The sequence below is a fragment of the Alexandromys fortis genome, unplaced genomic scaffold (assembly GCF_014885135.2).
Source record: "Alexandromys fortis isolate MF-2015 unplaced genomic scaffold, M_Fortis_MF-2015_v1.1 scaffold_44, whole genome shotgun sequence".
Lineage (NCBI taxonomy): Eukaryota > Metazoa > Chordata > Mammalia > Rodentia > Cricetidae > Alexandromys > Alexandromys fortis.
In genome coordinates, this window is record NW_026067921.1 from 5,206,274 (window position 1) to 5,221,536 (window position 15,263).

At 47.4% G+C, this 15,263-nt stretch overlaps 1 protein-coding gene across 1 annotated transcript in view; it reads right to left on the reverse strand.

Annotated features, from left to right (window-relative positions):
* The window catches only part of Itga9 (integrin subunit alpha 9), a 299,993-nt gene that overhangs the window by 99,644 nt on the left and 185,086 nt on the right, over positions 1 to 15,263 (reverse strand). The window contains exon 18 of the mRNA XM_050141583.1: positions 4,237 to 4,387. Coding sequence (XP_049997540.1) covers positions 4,237 to 4,387 — 151 coding nt within the window. The remainder of the gene's footprint in view (positions 1 to 4,236; positions 4,388 to 15,263) is intronic.

Sequence of the window (15,263 nt, forward strand, 5' to 3'; positions counted from 1 at the left end):
TTTTTTTTGATTTTCGAGACAGGGTTTCTCCGTAGCTTTTGGTTCCTGTCCTGGAAGTAGCTCTTGTAGACCAGGCTGGCTTTGAACTCACAGAGAACCGCCTGCCTCTGCCTCCCGAGTGCTGGGATTAAATGCGTGCACCACCACTGCCCAGCTCTCTCTCTTTCTTTTTTAAAGAAACTTTGTTGTCTGGTGAAAAAAGATCTAAAATCTAGGACCCCTCTTTTCCCTTTGAGAAGAGGAAATGGGTAAATGCCGCTCAACATCTGGCTAAAGGTGGGAGCCAGGAGGTTTAAAGTGCACTTCTTGAATTCCTCTCACAGATCTGACCGTGGCAAGGTGGTGGTGGCAGGCATCCTTAACTGGTCCTTGTCACAGACACAGCTGTACTGAGACAAGGTAGCGGGATGCATCTTTAACTGGAACTTGTCACAGACGTAGCTGTACTGACATGTCTCAGGCTAGACCGGAGCATCCCTTCACACGCCACGAATGCACAGACGAAACTTCTCAGGCCGAGGAAAGCTGAGCTCTGCTTTGTAACGTAGGCGACTCTGTGATTGGAGATGGACATCTGGGGTTCTCTACCACTTCCTGGTGCCCACGGCCACCAGAAGGGCCAGCAGTCTCAGGGACCTGCACTATCTCTCTATGCTAGTACTCAGGCAGCGCTGACAGGTGACACGCCGGTTAGGGATCGCAGTCCTGGCCTCTGGGTACCTGCCCTCCTCCGCCTTCTCTCAGCTCTTTATGGGCAAAGGGTGGGGCCTTCGGAAGCAACCCAAACAGGAAGTGAGCAGCAGGGACGACGCAGGACAAGAGTGGCACCTGGATCGGGGCCAGGTGAAGATCTCCTCTTGGCATTAGGCAGGAAGTTCAAGGTAAAGTCACCAGGGGTTCAGGGTACCGGATTAAAGACAGGAAGGGGGCGGAAGAGACTTATTTTCTAAGTATTGATTTCCCCCCAGAGGCTCTCTTACAAGGGTTAGCAGTGAGTTCATTCATCATCTTAATGGCCAGGCCAAGACAGCTATAAACATCTGAGGGTTGCCTTTTCCTGGGGGCGACTATTAACTCGATAAGAGACACCGGAGACAGCAGAGCCTATTGGCAATCAGCATGTTCTGTGGCCAGGGGAGCAGCAAAGAGTGAAGGAACGCCAACTGTACTTTGCTTACACACAGAAGGTTGGGGTGCGCTTCTGCCCCCGCAATGCCTGACTCCTCATCTCCACAGACACACAGGTTCCTGCACTGAACCTTCCGCCCACGGAAGGGTCAACTACCCTCTCAGATATAAAGCTATGCAAACACATTAGGTTTCCAAATCCTCCCTCAGTTCAGCTTAGAAAGCTGATAGGCCTTATCATCCGGCGCCGTCCTGAGTTGCTTGCCTTGAAAGTGAGAAGAGAGATTCCCGAGAGAAATGGAACACCCGCTCCGTGGCAGAGGTAGATATTAGTGGGAAGACTCACTTTACAATCAAAACAAACTCACCGGCCCTGATGCCACTTGTCATAAAGATGTAAGCTGACCTGGTAGTTACCGAAGACTGCAAAGCCCAGACTGACTGGAAATTCAAACCATTCCCTTCTCAGAAACAGCAAAAACGAGCTTCCTCAATAGACCACCATGCCCCTCATTAGGCCTTGTAAATGGGAGGAGTAGAAGGACCCAGGGGCCATCCCCTCCTCTAGGTCTCTCAAGGTGATTAGAAGGCGGAGCCATCACCAAGACCACAGCCAGACTCACCGACTGATGTCGATGGATTGGGAACTACAGCCCTGAGCAGCTCGGCGGAGCTCTGCTTGTGGGTGTTTCTCCCACACAAGCTCACAACCACCCTTTCCTCCTCATGCCTCCGTCTTCCCCCACTCTCACCACTGAATCCTATCTTCCCATTTCTCTGGTCTGATGGCGCCTCCTGTAAGAGGTCACCGAGGGTGCCCAGCATCCTGAGAGGATTGCGCTGCATATCACCAACCCAGTAAAAGACTCAAATTCACACCTGGAAGCACAGTTTCTGCTAGAAGTGTGTGGCTTTGCACCATCACACAGCTGGAGAAATCACAGGCTGAACCTTCTGTCTGGTGTTGGACAACCAGAACACCAAGCAAACTGTGGGTCTGGATAGTATGTTGTGGTGTACGGTGGGAGGCAGGGGCCTACCACAGTTGGGACACATTACACACACACACACACACACACACGCACACACACATATGGCACAGACTCCACTCAATCCTTAGCACACACTAACATCATAGTGCGAGAAATTGTTGCCCTGGCCCGAGGTTACACTGATCATCAGAGAGGTGGCTGGAACTTCAGTTGGAGCCTGCTAAATCACCAGTGTTCACAACCCCCATCTCACACTTGACACTGTAGACGCAAACTTCAGCTTAGCGTCTATCATTCTGAAGCATAGATTTCATCCTAAAAGTCATTAGCTTTAAAGACGACATGGATGCATCATCTGGATTGCCTTTTCTGTTCTCTTTCAGGCAGAGAACAGAACACGCACACACACGCACACACGCATGCACACACACACACGACCTCCAAATGCTAATATATTTGGCTAGCTAGTCTGCTGCCAAGGGAAGGATGTGAGACGCACCAAGGATGTGGAAAAGGTTTGACCAGTGATACAGAGTCCCATGACAGACAAGCAGGTTAGGGCACAGACCTAGTGCACAGAAGGAATAGCTAGGCTGGAAGCCCAGACCAGAGGCCTGCGGGCTGGACAAGATCAGGGACATGTTTTGTTTGGCTTATACCACACTCAGAACACATCTTAATTAGCTGCCAAAGTAACCTAAAAATGAAGTTCTGGTTTTTATTGAAAAATAAAATCTGGCAGCACCAGTTAATACTCCCACTTCAATTACTGGGCCACTGAAGTGGCTGACCTACGGGTGACATCAGAACTCTCCATCTCCCAGAGAATCTACCACAGTCTTTCCCACACCTGGACACCGTCACCTAGGCTCACACAGGCCTTGCCCAACTCCTGGCTCTGTGATGCTCTCTAAGCAACTCTACTCACAACTTCCAGGGGCCTAGGAAGTGAGATTCCCGCTGGTGGGTGCCAAGAGCCCTGCCCACAGGACTTGCATCCGTCAGGGTGTTTCACCATCTTCCCACTGCCAGTGCCCAGCCCTCTGCACCAGAGGGCACTGTTTCTGGACCACAGAGGTCCTGACGGCATGCACATGACAGTTCTGATGTGTTGGGGAACAGTCCCCCAGTATGTCCCCATCTTAATTCTTAGACCAAGGATTCTCAACCTTCCCGATACTGTGGCCCTTTCATACAGTTTCTCGTGGTGTGGTGAGCTCCAGCCATAAAATCATTTTCATTGCTACTTCATAACTGTAATTTTGTTTCTGTTATGAATCATAATGTAAATACCTGGGTCTAAGTTTTCATCATATAGTGATTCAGGTTCCATGTGAACACCAGGTCACCGAGCCCCTCGCTGCCAACCAGGAAAACCTGCAAATACCTGCACATCTGTCACCAGAGCTACTGGGTAGAATGGGGTGTGTCCTGCCTCCTCTTCCTCGCTCACAGGGGTGGGTGCACCGAGGGGCATTGGGGAGAGAGAAGGCAACAGCTGCCCTTTCCTTTGGGAATCATGATCTATAAACTTCAACTCATTGGAATAAATGATTGACTCTACGAAAGCTCACTCAGTTCACGGAAATCATCGAACTTTCTCAAATCCCTCGAAAGTGGCCGGAATGAATATATAAATATGGCAAAGTATCAGCTGACGTAGAACCCACGTACCAGACTGCATGGAATGCACTGTCAGGGATCGGAATCATGACAAGAAGGAGTCCGTCCACACTTATTTTTCACAACTACCAACACAAGACTGAAATTTTACAGAACATATATATGATGGAAATAACAGCTGTAGCCACTCAGAGAGGGCCAGTCCACCAGGGAGAAGGGACGGAACACGACTTAAGGTAGGCACTCTGGGCTGTGCCAGCCACCTCCTCACTTCAGGATGAAAGCCCATTTCTGGTAACTCCAAGTTCCTTATCAAGGAGTGGTTTTTGTAGACTCATTGCATGCCCCATGCTACAAACAAGTCAGCAGGTGTTGGAGACAGCAAACGGCTCCTCTCAGGGGAGCTCTCCCTACCTTCTGCCACATGGGCTCCTCTCAGGGGAGCTCTCCCTACCTTCTGCCACATGGGCTCCTCTCAGGGGAGCTCTCCTACCTTCTGCCACATGTTGATGAAGAAGAGTTCCCGGGAAACGTTGAAGGACACGTTGGCATCATAGGCATCGTCCCCAAGGTTGGAGATGGAGATGTTTAGAGAGATATTCTTCACAGCCCCTAAAGCTAGGTATGGGGTTTTCTCATCAACACTGCAAAGAAAAACAAAGAGTGATCAGTAGCCTTACTTAAAGTGATATAGCAGGAGGTAGTAGTGTGGGGTGCTGGGAATGGGAACCCAACTCTCAGGAGCCCCACCCACAAGGAGCATGGCCTTGGAGAACCAGCACCCATGGGCCTCTGCTTTTTATTTGTTTGTTTTCCTTTTGCTTAGAACATGGGCTTCTGTGCTTGTGAATTCACTAGACTGTCACATAGCTCACAGGAAACTCTACACATCAAGTGTGGAAAGCTTGAAAACATTTAAAAAGTTTTATGTGAAATTCCTCCATTCAGTTCTTCTGAGCAGATCCTGTATCTTTGTCATCACAGACGTGATGTTTCGTGTTGACTGTCAATGTGACAGGACCCAGAACTGCCTGGGAGACAGCCTCCGGGCATGTCAGTGTGCAGTGAACTGAGGTAGGAAGACACTTCTCACTGTGGGTGGTACTCTTCCCTGGGCATGGACTGTAGACTCTGAAACAGAGCTGAGTACAAGAGTTTGTCTCTGCTTCTTAGTGTGGACACAATGAACCTTGGCTCTTAAATGCCCACTGCTGTGACTTCCTGCCGTGACTGACTGTAACCTGGAAGTGCAAGCCAAAATATACCCAGTCTCCCTCAAAGCTCCTTTGTTGGAGAATTTTATCCTAACAACCGGAAAGGAACGTAAGACCCTGGAGACAGTCTCCTGTCACGTCAAGGCGACAGAAAATACTCATAACCAGCTGGAGAAACCTCGGAGGGTAGGACATTACCTGACCTGGAGGAGTGGGCTGCAATTTTCAGTACAATAGTCAAGGGAGCCTCGATGAGGAGGTGGCCTCTCACCAGAGAGCAGGATGTGTGGAATGGAGGCTTGCTAAGGAGGGTCTCTGAGGGGGGCACAGAGCTGGCATGTGCCCGGAAGAGAAGGAGGTCAGAGAGTATTGAGCAGGTTGAGAGGAAATGAGCCCAGAGACGTAAAGAAAACGAGGCTCTGTAGGTCCTGGGGTGTCACCGTCAAGACCGTGGTGTAAATATGATACACATGGGATTCCCTACCAGCTGTGAGCTAAGAAGTAACGGCTCTTGGGACTCACGTCAGGAGGAGGCTCCTACTACATATGATGCAAATCGTCTGTGGAACACTTGAGAAAAGCTGGGGGAGGCGCCTCCTGCAATAAGTCAGGGGGAAGAGGTGAAAGGTCAAGCCAGGCCCTTGCAGCTGAAGTCTGGAGAAGAGTCGTACTGGAGGTGTTTCCGAGGTTGTGCCAACCTTGGGTTTTTCTCAAGAATGGAAGAGGGATGTTAGTAGATGAAGAGCCAAGGGCGGCTCCAGGGCTTGGGGATTCAACAACTGCATTTAGGGCTGCTGTTTAGTGGGAAGGGAAAGACTGTGTGTAGAGAAGGCTTAGCAGAGATAAACCAGGTGCCGGTTGCATTTTATAGGAAACACGGAGGCAGCTTGACACATGAGTGAGGAGTTGGAGGCATTTGGGTTGGAGATCTATACGTGGGGTGAATTTGAAGGACACCAGAGAATGGGTGTAGAAGGAGCCGTGCTTTCTCATTTAGGGTCTGAAGAGAGGAGACAGGTGTAGCTAGGTATGGAGGAAGGAAACCAGGACAAGCAACACTGAGCGGCCACATAAGGCTCTTTCTGAGGGAGGAATGTCAGGCTTGTCCAGCTTGGCAGAAGGTCAGATCAGCATGAGGAACTAGAACTGATCACTGAAACTAGTTATGTAGAGCAGGGTTTAGACTTTTTTATGTGTGACCCCTTTACAGCTCTCCGAGTTTTATTTATATTGCTGTGATAAAATACTCCAATAAAGCAACTTACAGGACAAAGGGTTTATTTCAGATCACAATTCTGGGTTGTAGTATGCTGGGAAGTCAATATGGATGAAAACTTAAAAACGCCTAGATACAGCCCCTCCTCAGTCAGCACAGAGGGAGACTGAATACATCATCACACAGCTCTGGTTCTCTCTTACACAGTTCAGGACCCAAATGCAGACGATGGTGCCATGCACAGTGTGCTGGGTCTTTCCAGTCAATTAGTGCAATCAGAACCACCCCCCCACACACACACATAGACATGCCGAAAGGCCAGCCTGATCTACACAGACCCTCACTTCATTCCCAGATGATTCTAAATTATATCATGCTGACAATTAATGCCAATCAGTACAGTGTCTGAGAAGTGTTTACATGACCCTGGGTAAGTCAGTATATGAAACAAGTATACAGATCAAGCATTATTGGTAACAAACCATAAATCTATTTTAAGATAATTCTTTGGTCTACATATACATTGAATATCTATTAAAGACTAAAGCAAGTTTGTATTCTAATGACATGGGTATGATAATCTGTGTAGCACAATAATCCTGTACATACTAATTTGTGTTGCTCATATGCTCACGGGTATGGGGCCACAGAGTGGACTCAGTGGGTCAAGGAAAGAGAGAAGATGAAATTGTGAGGAGGTAGGGGGATGTTTGGGAAGTTTTAGGAAGAGGAGGGGCTAACTATGATCAAAATACATTGTATACATGTATGAATGCATGAAAGACTCAAAGTATAAGCATGTTATTTAAAACAGATTTTAAAATAGACTCATTTTATACATAATAAAGAGTAATAGTAGAACATTATTAAAACCATTTGTTTCCTATAATTAAATCATTATGCTTCTATAAAAGCAGAAAACATGGTATGGACAGCAAAAAAGCTACAGGCTGTAGGAGGGAGGCCTCAACTGTGAGTGTGGACATTTAGGCAGCAGTCTTTGGCACCGTGGGGATGACGGCACATAAAGTTCAGAATGGAGGCTCTACAGACAGGTTAGGTGATGTAATGTGGGCCAACACTCCCAGGAGCATCGTAAATATGAGTTAAACTGAACTTATTGTGAGTTCAGAAACCTATCACTACCAGGATTTTTCAGTCCTCCACGTTCAGTTATAAAAAACCCACATTGGGTTGTGGCCAGCGTGGACGAAGCTTTGATGTACACAAAGGTCACTGGTGACCTTGTTGTGAATTCCACGAGTGAATCAGGGCAGAGAGCCGGACTGGCATGACAGAGGAGCTCATCAGAATCGTGAGTTCAGATGGGTGTGGGAAGGTGCTTCTCTCAGTGGAAGGGAGGGGAACAACAGGGTAGAGCGGCCGGGGAAGTGGGCTGTGAGATAGGAATTATCACAGTGCATTTGTACGTGAATGGGAGAGGCACAATGAACAAACACGCTGACGGCGAAAGTTGCTGGTGGGACCTGGTGAACACATGGAAAGGTGGAGGCTGAATGAGCAGAGCATGAGGCAGGGCTGCTGGGTGTGGTTGGAGAATTTGGACTTCCTTTGGAGCTGTTGGTATGTGCCACTGAAAGTGAAACAGAGTCAAAGGCAGGGAGAGGAGAGAAGGGGAGGATGTTGGGTTGTGGCAATGGCAAGGAGAGCAGGGAAGTGAATGGGTAAAGGATGATGTGATGGGGATAAAGGTGATAACAAGGATGAGGACCAAGTCATGTAAGCGCTGGGCAAAATAGAGTCATTCCAGAGGGAGATGTGGAGAAGCCTCTGAGAGTTTGTGCAATGGACAGCCGTCTCTTTTGGCTGTGTGGCTCAGTGGCTCCATGAGAGATGTGAAGAGTACATCAACAGATGGGGGAAGGTTCCTCTCATGGTCACTAAGCTGTGGGCACCTGATTAAGCAGTCCTGTCTTCTAAGGATGTTCAGTGGCTTAACTTTGGTGATAATGGTCCCAACCACAGCTCTGAATTTTGAGTGCTTCATAAGGCCATTCCGGTCCTGTGATTACCTGGTGTGGCTGCAGAAGGTTTAAAGAACCAGAAGTTGCTTCCTTGAGCTAAACCTCGCCTCCCTTGTTTCCTGTTGAAGTTGGTCGCCTCCTCCGGGCCCCTTAGAAGTCTCATCTAAACCAGCTCATATCTTTCCAATAAACCAGACTTAAATCAACTGGCATATGTTATGCTGTCTGCTTCAGTTAACATAGCTAATACAGTGTACAAGAGAAGAGGACTGTTCAAGCACTCAATAGGCTACTCTTCTTTGAAACATAGACTTTGGGGGAAGGAACATCATTATCCATCTCCGGAAAGAAGCCCCACTCCAGTGGGCCTGGCATGCCAACAAGAAAAACATGCTCAACAAGAAATCTGATGGCCTTGCTTTGGAAGCGAGAGCTCCAGGGATCCAAACAAGATGTGAAAAATTAACTCAGAGAAGAGTTTTAAATTCTTGAATGGTCTCCAATGAATTAAGACCCTGACCTCAAGCTATTGTGGCAATGATTTATTATTGTTGGCCACTCTGGTTTTAAACAATTGATGGGTTATTTCTGTCCCCGTTTGCTTTTGTAACATGAAAGAAAGACTCCTCAGACCTTGAATTATGTGACAGCATTAACCTAGCTCTATCAAGAGAAGGACTTGCAGACAAGCTCAGAGATGTCCAGTCACCTCAGAGTGACCAGTCTCTGTGGGATATTAAGCAGAGACCACATAGGTAGGCACAGCGCCACGGGCTACAGAACCGCTGCCTTTGCCAGTGTCGTAGTTCACAAGACTAGCCTCTTTCTCTCATGTATAAATGCCAAGGAATCAGGCCAGGGACATCTGAACTTATGCCAGGCCCCACAACACGGGCCTCTGCCACTTAATCACACAGTAAGGTCATCCCTGGGTTTTCATAGTCAAGTGATTCCAGCGTGGGTCTGTGATTAAGGAACGCCAGGCACCTTCCAGGGTAAAATGTGAACTCAAAACTTTTTAAAAGAAACCTCAAAGTTGTTTTCATTCTTTCTCTAGAGCTAAAACTCTATAACCAAAACAGTAGGCTGCTGCTCCCTGAGTTATTCTTAGAAATGAAATGAAAATACGATTTGCTAGCATGGGGCCCGGTACTGTCAAACAAGCCTTTCTGAACCCTCACAGGAACTTATGAGAGTCACATTTTCAGAGACAAGGAAACCCTGAAGCAGAGAGCTAAGGGGACTGGGTAAGAACCGAGAGCTGCCCGTGTCCACAAAGCCCTCTCCTCTCCATTTTCACCCATGTCCTTGAGTCCCATCTGCCATGGCGCCAGGAGGGCCTTCTTGATGTCGTGTGAATAACAGACGTCTCACTGTGAGCTCACCGGCCTCTTGAATCCTCATTAGCTCTACTCAATCTTTACCAAGGTGGCTACATACTAATTTTTTTTTTGTTTTTGTTTTTGGAGACAGGCTTTCTCTGTGGTTTTGGAGCCTGTCCTGGAACTAGCTCTTGTAGACCAGGCTGGTCTCGAACTCACAGAGATCCGCCTGCCTCTGCCTCCCGAGTGCTGGGATTAAAGGTGTGCGCCACCACTGCCTGGCACTAATTTTTAAAAGTTTTAAGAAGTTTCATACATTTGAACAATTAAACATGATCATTTTTACCCCTAATTTCTCCTTTCACCTCCCCTACCCAACTTCGTATCCCCCTTCTTTCTCTCTGATAATTCACTCTTGTAGTGAGAAAATGTCATGACCAAGGCTACTTATGAAAGAAGGCATTTAATCAGGGCTCACATTTCCAGAGGGTTAGAGTCCATGGCCATCATGGCTGGGAGCATGGTAGCAGGCAAACATGGCCTAGAGCATTAGCTGGGAACATGGTGGCAGGCAGGCATGGACTAGAGCATTAGCCAAAGGCTTACATGTAATTAATCCACAGTCACAAGGAAAGGGAGGGAGACAGAGAGAGATCACTAACTGGGAATGGCAGGGGCTTTTGAAACCTCATAGCCCAACCTCAGTGAAACACCTTCTCCAATGAGGTCATAACTCACAATCCTTCCCAAACAGTCCCACCAACCGAGGACCCAACATTCAAATATATGACCCTATGGGGGCCATTTGCATCCAAACCACCACACCCACGGAGCCCACTTGGTCCTGTCTATGTGTGTAAGGGTATGGGACCAGTGCTATGAAACACAACTTCCAGACTGGACATAGTTATGCCACTTAGGATGTCACAAGAGCTACAGTTTTACCTGCACAAGATCCATCCAAACTGAACTGCAGCAGAGGGGCAGGAGGTTCTCTCCAGGCCCCATCCCTATTAAGGAGCAGTTGATAGCTAGCTCTGGGGGAGGTAGAGTCATTGTGGTTGTAAGTGTGACTACTGGTAGATCTCACATCTTAATTACGGACAAGGAACTGTGCTTTCACCAGCAGGTCTAACAGTAGACCTTTGTCTTGGATTGCTTACCACCGCACTCCCAGGGGCAAAATCAGTCTTGTACCAACTTTCTAAGGGAAGGCAATTTCCTGACAACTAGGAAGATGGTTCTTCAACAACTGAGAGCACCATGAAATGCCTCAAAGGGAACTGTTGTGTCCGTTATTTCACCCTTGCGTGGGACGTCAGAGGCTAGGCTCTCCTAAGGGAGTTCTAGGAGCCCCATTACTGCATGAGCCAGCAAACACCCCCAACAACTTCACAGCAGACCATCAGCTCAGCCCTCACATTTCCCAGGAGAGGCTGAGTCTGAGAGAGGACCCACTCAGCTAAGGTCACCCAGCCAGGCCGGGTCTGAGCTGGAGCTAGCGTCAAATGCCCTAAGCTCTCCATGCTGTGGCTCTCTGAGAACAAACTCCATCAGGAAGGGCTCTGGCAAGAAAGGTTCTTTTTAAAGATATCTGAATAGAACAGGGCTCTGTGAAGAACAGCTTCTGAGACAGCCCTGCCAAAAGTTTAAAACAATTGAGCACAGTTGTGCGCCAGACATTCCGTGGGTGCTTGTTTATTTAATGAAGGACAATCTTTCTAATTTTTCAAGGAATTTTATCCTCCAATAAATTTTCCCATTAATTCTAATTTGTTCGTGCAGCCTTTTAAGTGGGTCATGTTCTTTGAATGATGTGGAATTCCTCTCTGTATGCTATGAATACCATTGGTGAATAAAGAAACTGCCTTGGCCTGTTGATGGGGCAGAACATAGGTAGGCAGGGAAAACTAAACTGAATGCTGGGAGAAAGAAGGAGGATTCAGAGAGAAGCTGGAGAAAGATACAGGAACATTAGCCAGTAAGCCACAGACATGTGGTGATACAGATTAATAGAAATGGGTTAAATTAACATGTAAGAGTTAGCCAACAAGAAGCTAGAGCTAATGGGCCAAGCAGTGATTTAAATAATATGTGATTATTTTGGGGCTGAGCAGCTGGGAACCAACAAGCGGCCTCCTCCAACATTTGAATATAGATGCCTTTGGTATTTCCATGTGAAAGGCATCTTCAACAGTCACCAGAAATTTGAACTGTACTGTTTCTAGAAGGTCCATCTTCCAGCACTTTCATAGCTTGCTGGACACATATTGCTTATTTCTTATTAAAAATTACTATCTATATGGGCATTTTGCCTGCATGGATGTCTGTGTATTATATGCACGCCTAGAGTCCACGGAGGTCAGAAAAGGGTGTCAGTTCCCCTGGAACTAGAGTTAAAGACAGCTGTGAGCTACCATGTGGGTGCTGGGCATTGAGCCTGATACCTCTGGAAAAGCAGTCAGTATTCTTAACCATTGATCCATCTCTGCAGCCCTAATACATGTTAAAGCAGCTACTTTTTGAACGTGTTAAGGGGCTCCTAATTCTTTAGCAAGAATTCATTTACTGTTCCCAATGCCAGGTGTTGCTGGTAACCAGCTGGGAGCTGTGTGAGGCCCTAGATTCTTGGCTGCACTTGTTCTCTGGACTCATTCCTTCCAAGGAACACAATGACCACCCAAAGTTCCTCACTGGGTAAACTGGATGCTTTATGTTATCGGTGACTTCTGCTGAATCCATATGGGAAGAGGACTTTCCTCCTGTCCAGATACCCCGCCCTGCACACACCATCACTCGATAATTTTTCAATGTTCTTAAAGACCTACACTGTGACCTTACCTGGAGATATAAGCTACTTGCCATAAAGTATGATTTCCTCTCGCTGCTGGCATTGAAGTGGACTAAGTGAAGGGCACTAACTATGCAAGGTCTCTAAGTGCAGCCAAGTCAATTATACCCATCAAAATTATCACTAAAGAGAATTTTTCCGTTACAACTACAGGAAAAATAAAGTAAACCAAATCAGATACTTAAAAAAGCCATCAGCTTGAAGGCTGGGGATGTGGCTCAGCGGTAGAGTGCTTGCCTCGCATCTGTAAGGCTCCAAGCTTAATCCTAGCACCGGAAAGAAAAGCCACAGTGATAGTATTTATCTCTTAAAAACCCACTTGTAAACTATCCAGTGGGGTGAGAATGGAGGGGGATCTGGAAGGAGCTGGGGGAGGGGAAGGAATATGGCCAAAATACATTAGATGAAAAACTTACAAAACAAGTTAAATAGCCTTGTGAGTATTGAGAAAAACTTACAAAACAAGTTAAATAGCCCTGTGAGGAGAGAGAGAGAGAGAGAGAGAGAGAGAGAGAGAGAGAGAGAGAGAGAGAGAATCTCTGTGAATTTTCCTACAACATAATTTATTAATTTTACCTAAATTTGACGTTCAAGGCTTACACATCAGGCACGTGAGTACCGTTGGTCACATGTGCTATGCTGGGTGAAGAAGGTGAGCCATGAGTGCATGGGGAGCAGGGACATCTTAGGGACACTCTAGGAGCAGGTTTGAGAGCAAGTGGTACTTTCAAGACTGATTTCCAAAACTCACACAGGGAAGGAGACGCTGGGGAACTGATGAGGGCTGTGGCATCGAGCCAGTGACCTTTCTAGGTATCCGGAACTTAATACTCAGTGATCTGGAGGATACTCAGGAACCGTGAAGAAGCACATGTCTCAGGGCTATCCTATTAGGGATGAGGCATATCTGTCCACTTATTCCAGGCAGTCACTGGTCAAGGGCTGTTGTAGTAAGGGGAGGTGCCACCCACTCCAATCATCTCTGATGGACAGAAAAGATGCAGTTCCTGGTAGCAGAACCTGGCCAGAAATTTGGGGCAGGGATAGAAGGGATGTAGAGAGCAAGGATTCTGTCTGCTACGAGGTCCTCTGCCAGGGTTCTCAACAGGAAATAGTTGGTGGGTAAAGCCTGTCACTGAAGTTAGTACTGTTACTTCTGAAAAGGAGGAGTCCAGGCTCCTTGTGGATGGAGCCCCAGGTTCTGCATAACACATAACATCCTCTTTGTGGTCCACAGGTGGTTTCCACAAGGGTACATCCCTGGTACCATAGTTTCAGTCTCTTTCCTGTGTGTTCCCTCCACATATGTGTTTGTGGGAGTTTCAGGGAACATATGTATGTTTGTAGGAGATGCTGGGAGCACACATGTGTGTTTGTGGGGGCTGCAGGGAGCATATGTTTGTGTTTGTAGGAGATGCTGGGGGCACACATGTGTATTTGTGGGAGCTGTAGGGAGCACACGTATGTGTTTGTAGGAGTTTCAGGGAGCATATGTACGTTTGTAGGAGATGCTGGGAGCACATGTGTGTTTGTGGGTGCTGCAGGGAGCATATGTATGTGTTTGTAGGAGATGCTGGGAGCACATGTGTGTTTGTGGGGGCTGCAGGGAGCACACGTATGTGTTTGTGGGGGTTGTAGCCAGAGGTCAACCTCAGATTCACTCCTCAGGAGCCACCTACCTCGTTTTTGGAGATGGGGTCTGCCACTGACATGGAGCTCACTGGGTACATTAGACCAGCTGTCCAGGGAGACCCTGGGATACATCTACAATTCCCCAGCACTAAGATTACAAGCAAGCATCACCACACTCAATGTTTTATGTGGGATCTGGGGATCAAACTTAGGTCCTCACACTTGCCCAGCTCTACATAGTTTTGGTTTCTATGGTTACTTCCAGTCCACTCAGTCCTCACATCCTGACACATGTGGGTAATAAACACACTTCATAGCCAGGACTGACCACAGGAGGACTGCAGGAGGGGCAGGCACAAGTCATCCATGGCTGACGGTTGTTCGTAAGACCTTCAGTATAGAATGCTGTCTGTGCCCTAAAGCTGTGCCCAGGCTTTCAGCATTAGACACATAGATACTACCCTGTTGGTGAGCCTGAGGGTATAGATCACTGAGATTTCAATGTAACTCTCTCTGGGGAGACTGACTAAGGATCAGGAGAAGAGAGAGAGACGGCAGGCAGTGAGTACAAGCACTCACTCTGCAGGCCCTAGAAGGTAGCTGTGGACACCCCAAGACACAGACAGCATTCAGTTCTAGAACGCAGCTAAGGAGGTCACCCCCAGCAGCTGTTTACAGGCCAAGAACTCTCATGGTCAAGTCTACATGTGTATACCAGCATTGTTCCACAGCTCCCTGGATTTCTATGGATGCATTTCTATTCTAAGCCAATTCCGGACTTCTTCTCTGCCACACTGGCAACTGCTCTTGACAAAAAAATTACTGAGCTGCAACCAATGATAAAAACGTCCACTCTCAGATCTGTGACATTTCTATACATCAAGAGTTAAAAGCTGGCAGCATCAGCTGGCAGGAGTGAGATACCAGAAAAACTGACCTCATCAGCTAGAGTCACGAGTGTTATGAAGACCAAGACCAAGTCATGGGAGGTAAACAGTAAAGCTATCTCCGGAACAGAGGGAGGAAAATGCATCCGTATTTATTAACATGTCTTAGAGGATGAACTAAAGAGACTCAGGAACTTTCAGCACTAACAGGATTGTCAGAACCAATGGGGATTAAATACGGTAAGTGGCCCATTAACTAACTTGAACGCCAATGGCAGTACTATTCAACCTCATCCCCATGGGGACCGGGATTCAAATCTCTACTTCTCACAAGTCCACACAGGAAAACAGCCTATGCCAGTCAGTTCACTGGATAGAATTCAGTCAGAAAGCAGCGCCAGGCATGGTGGTAC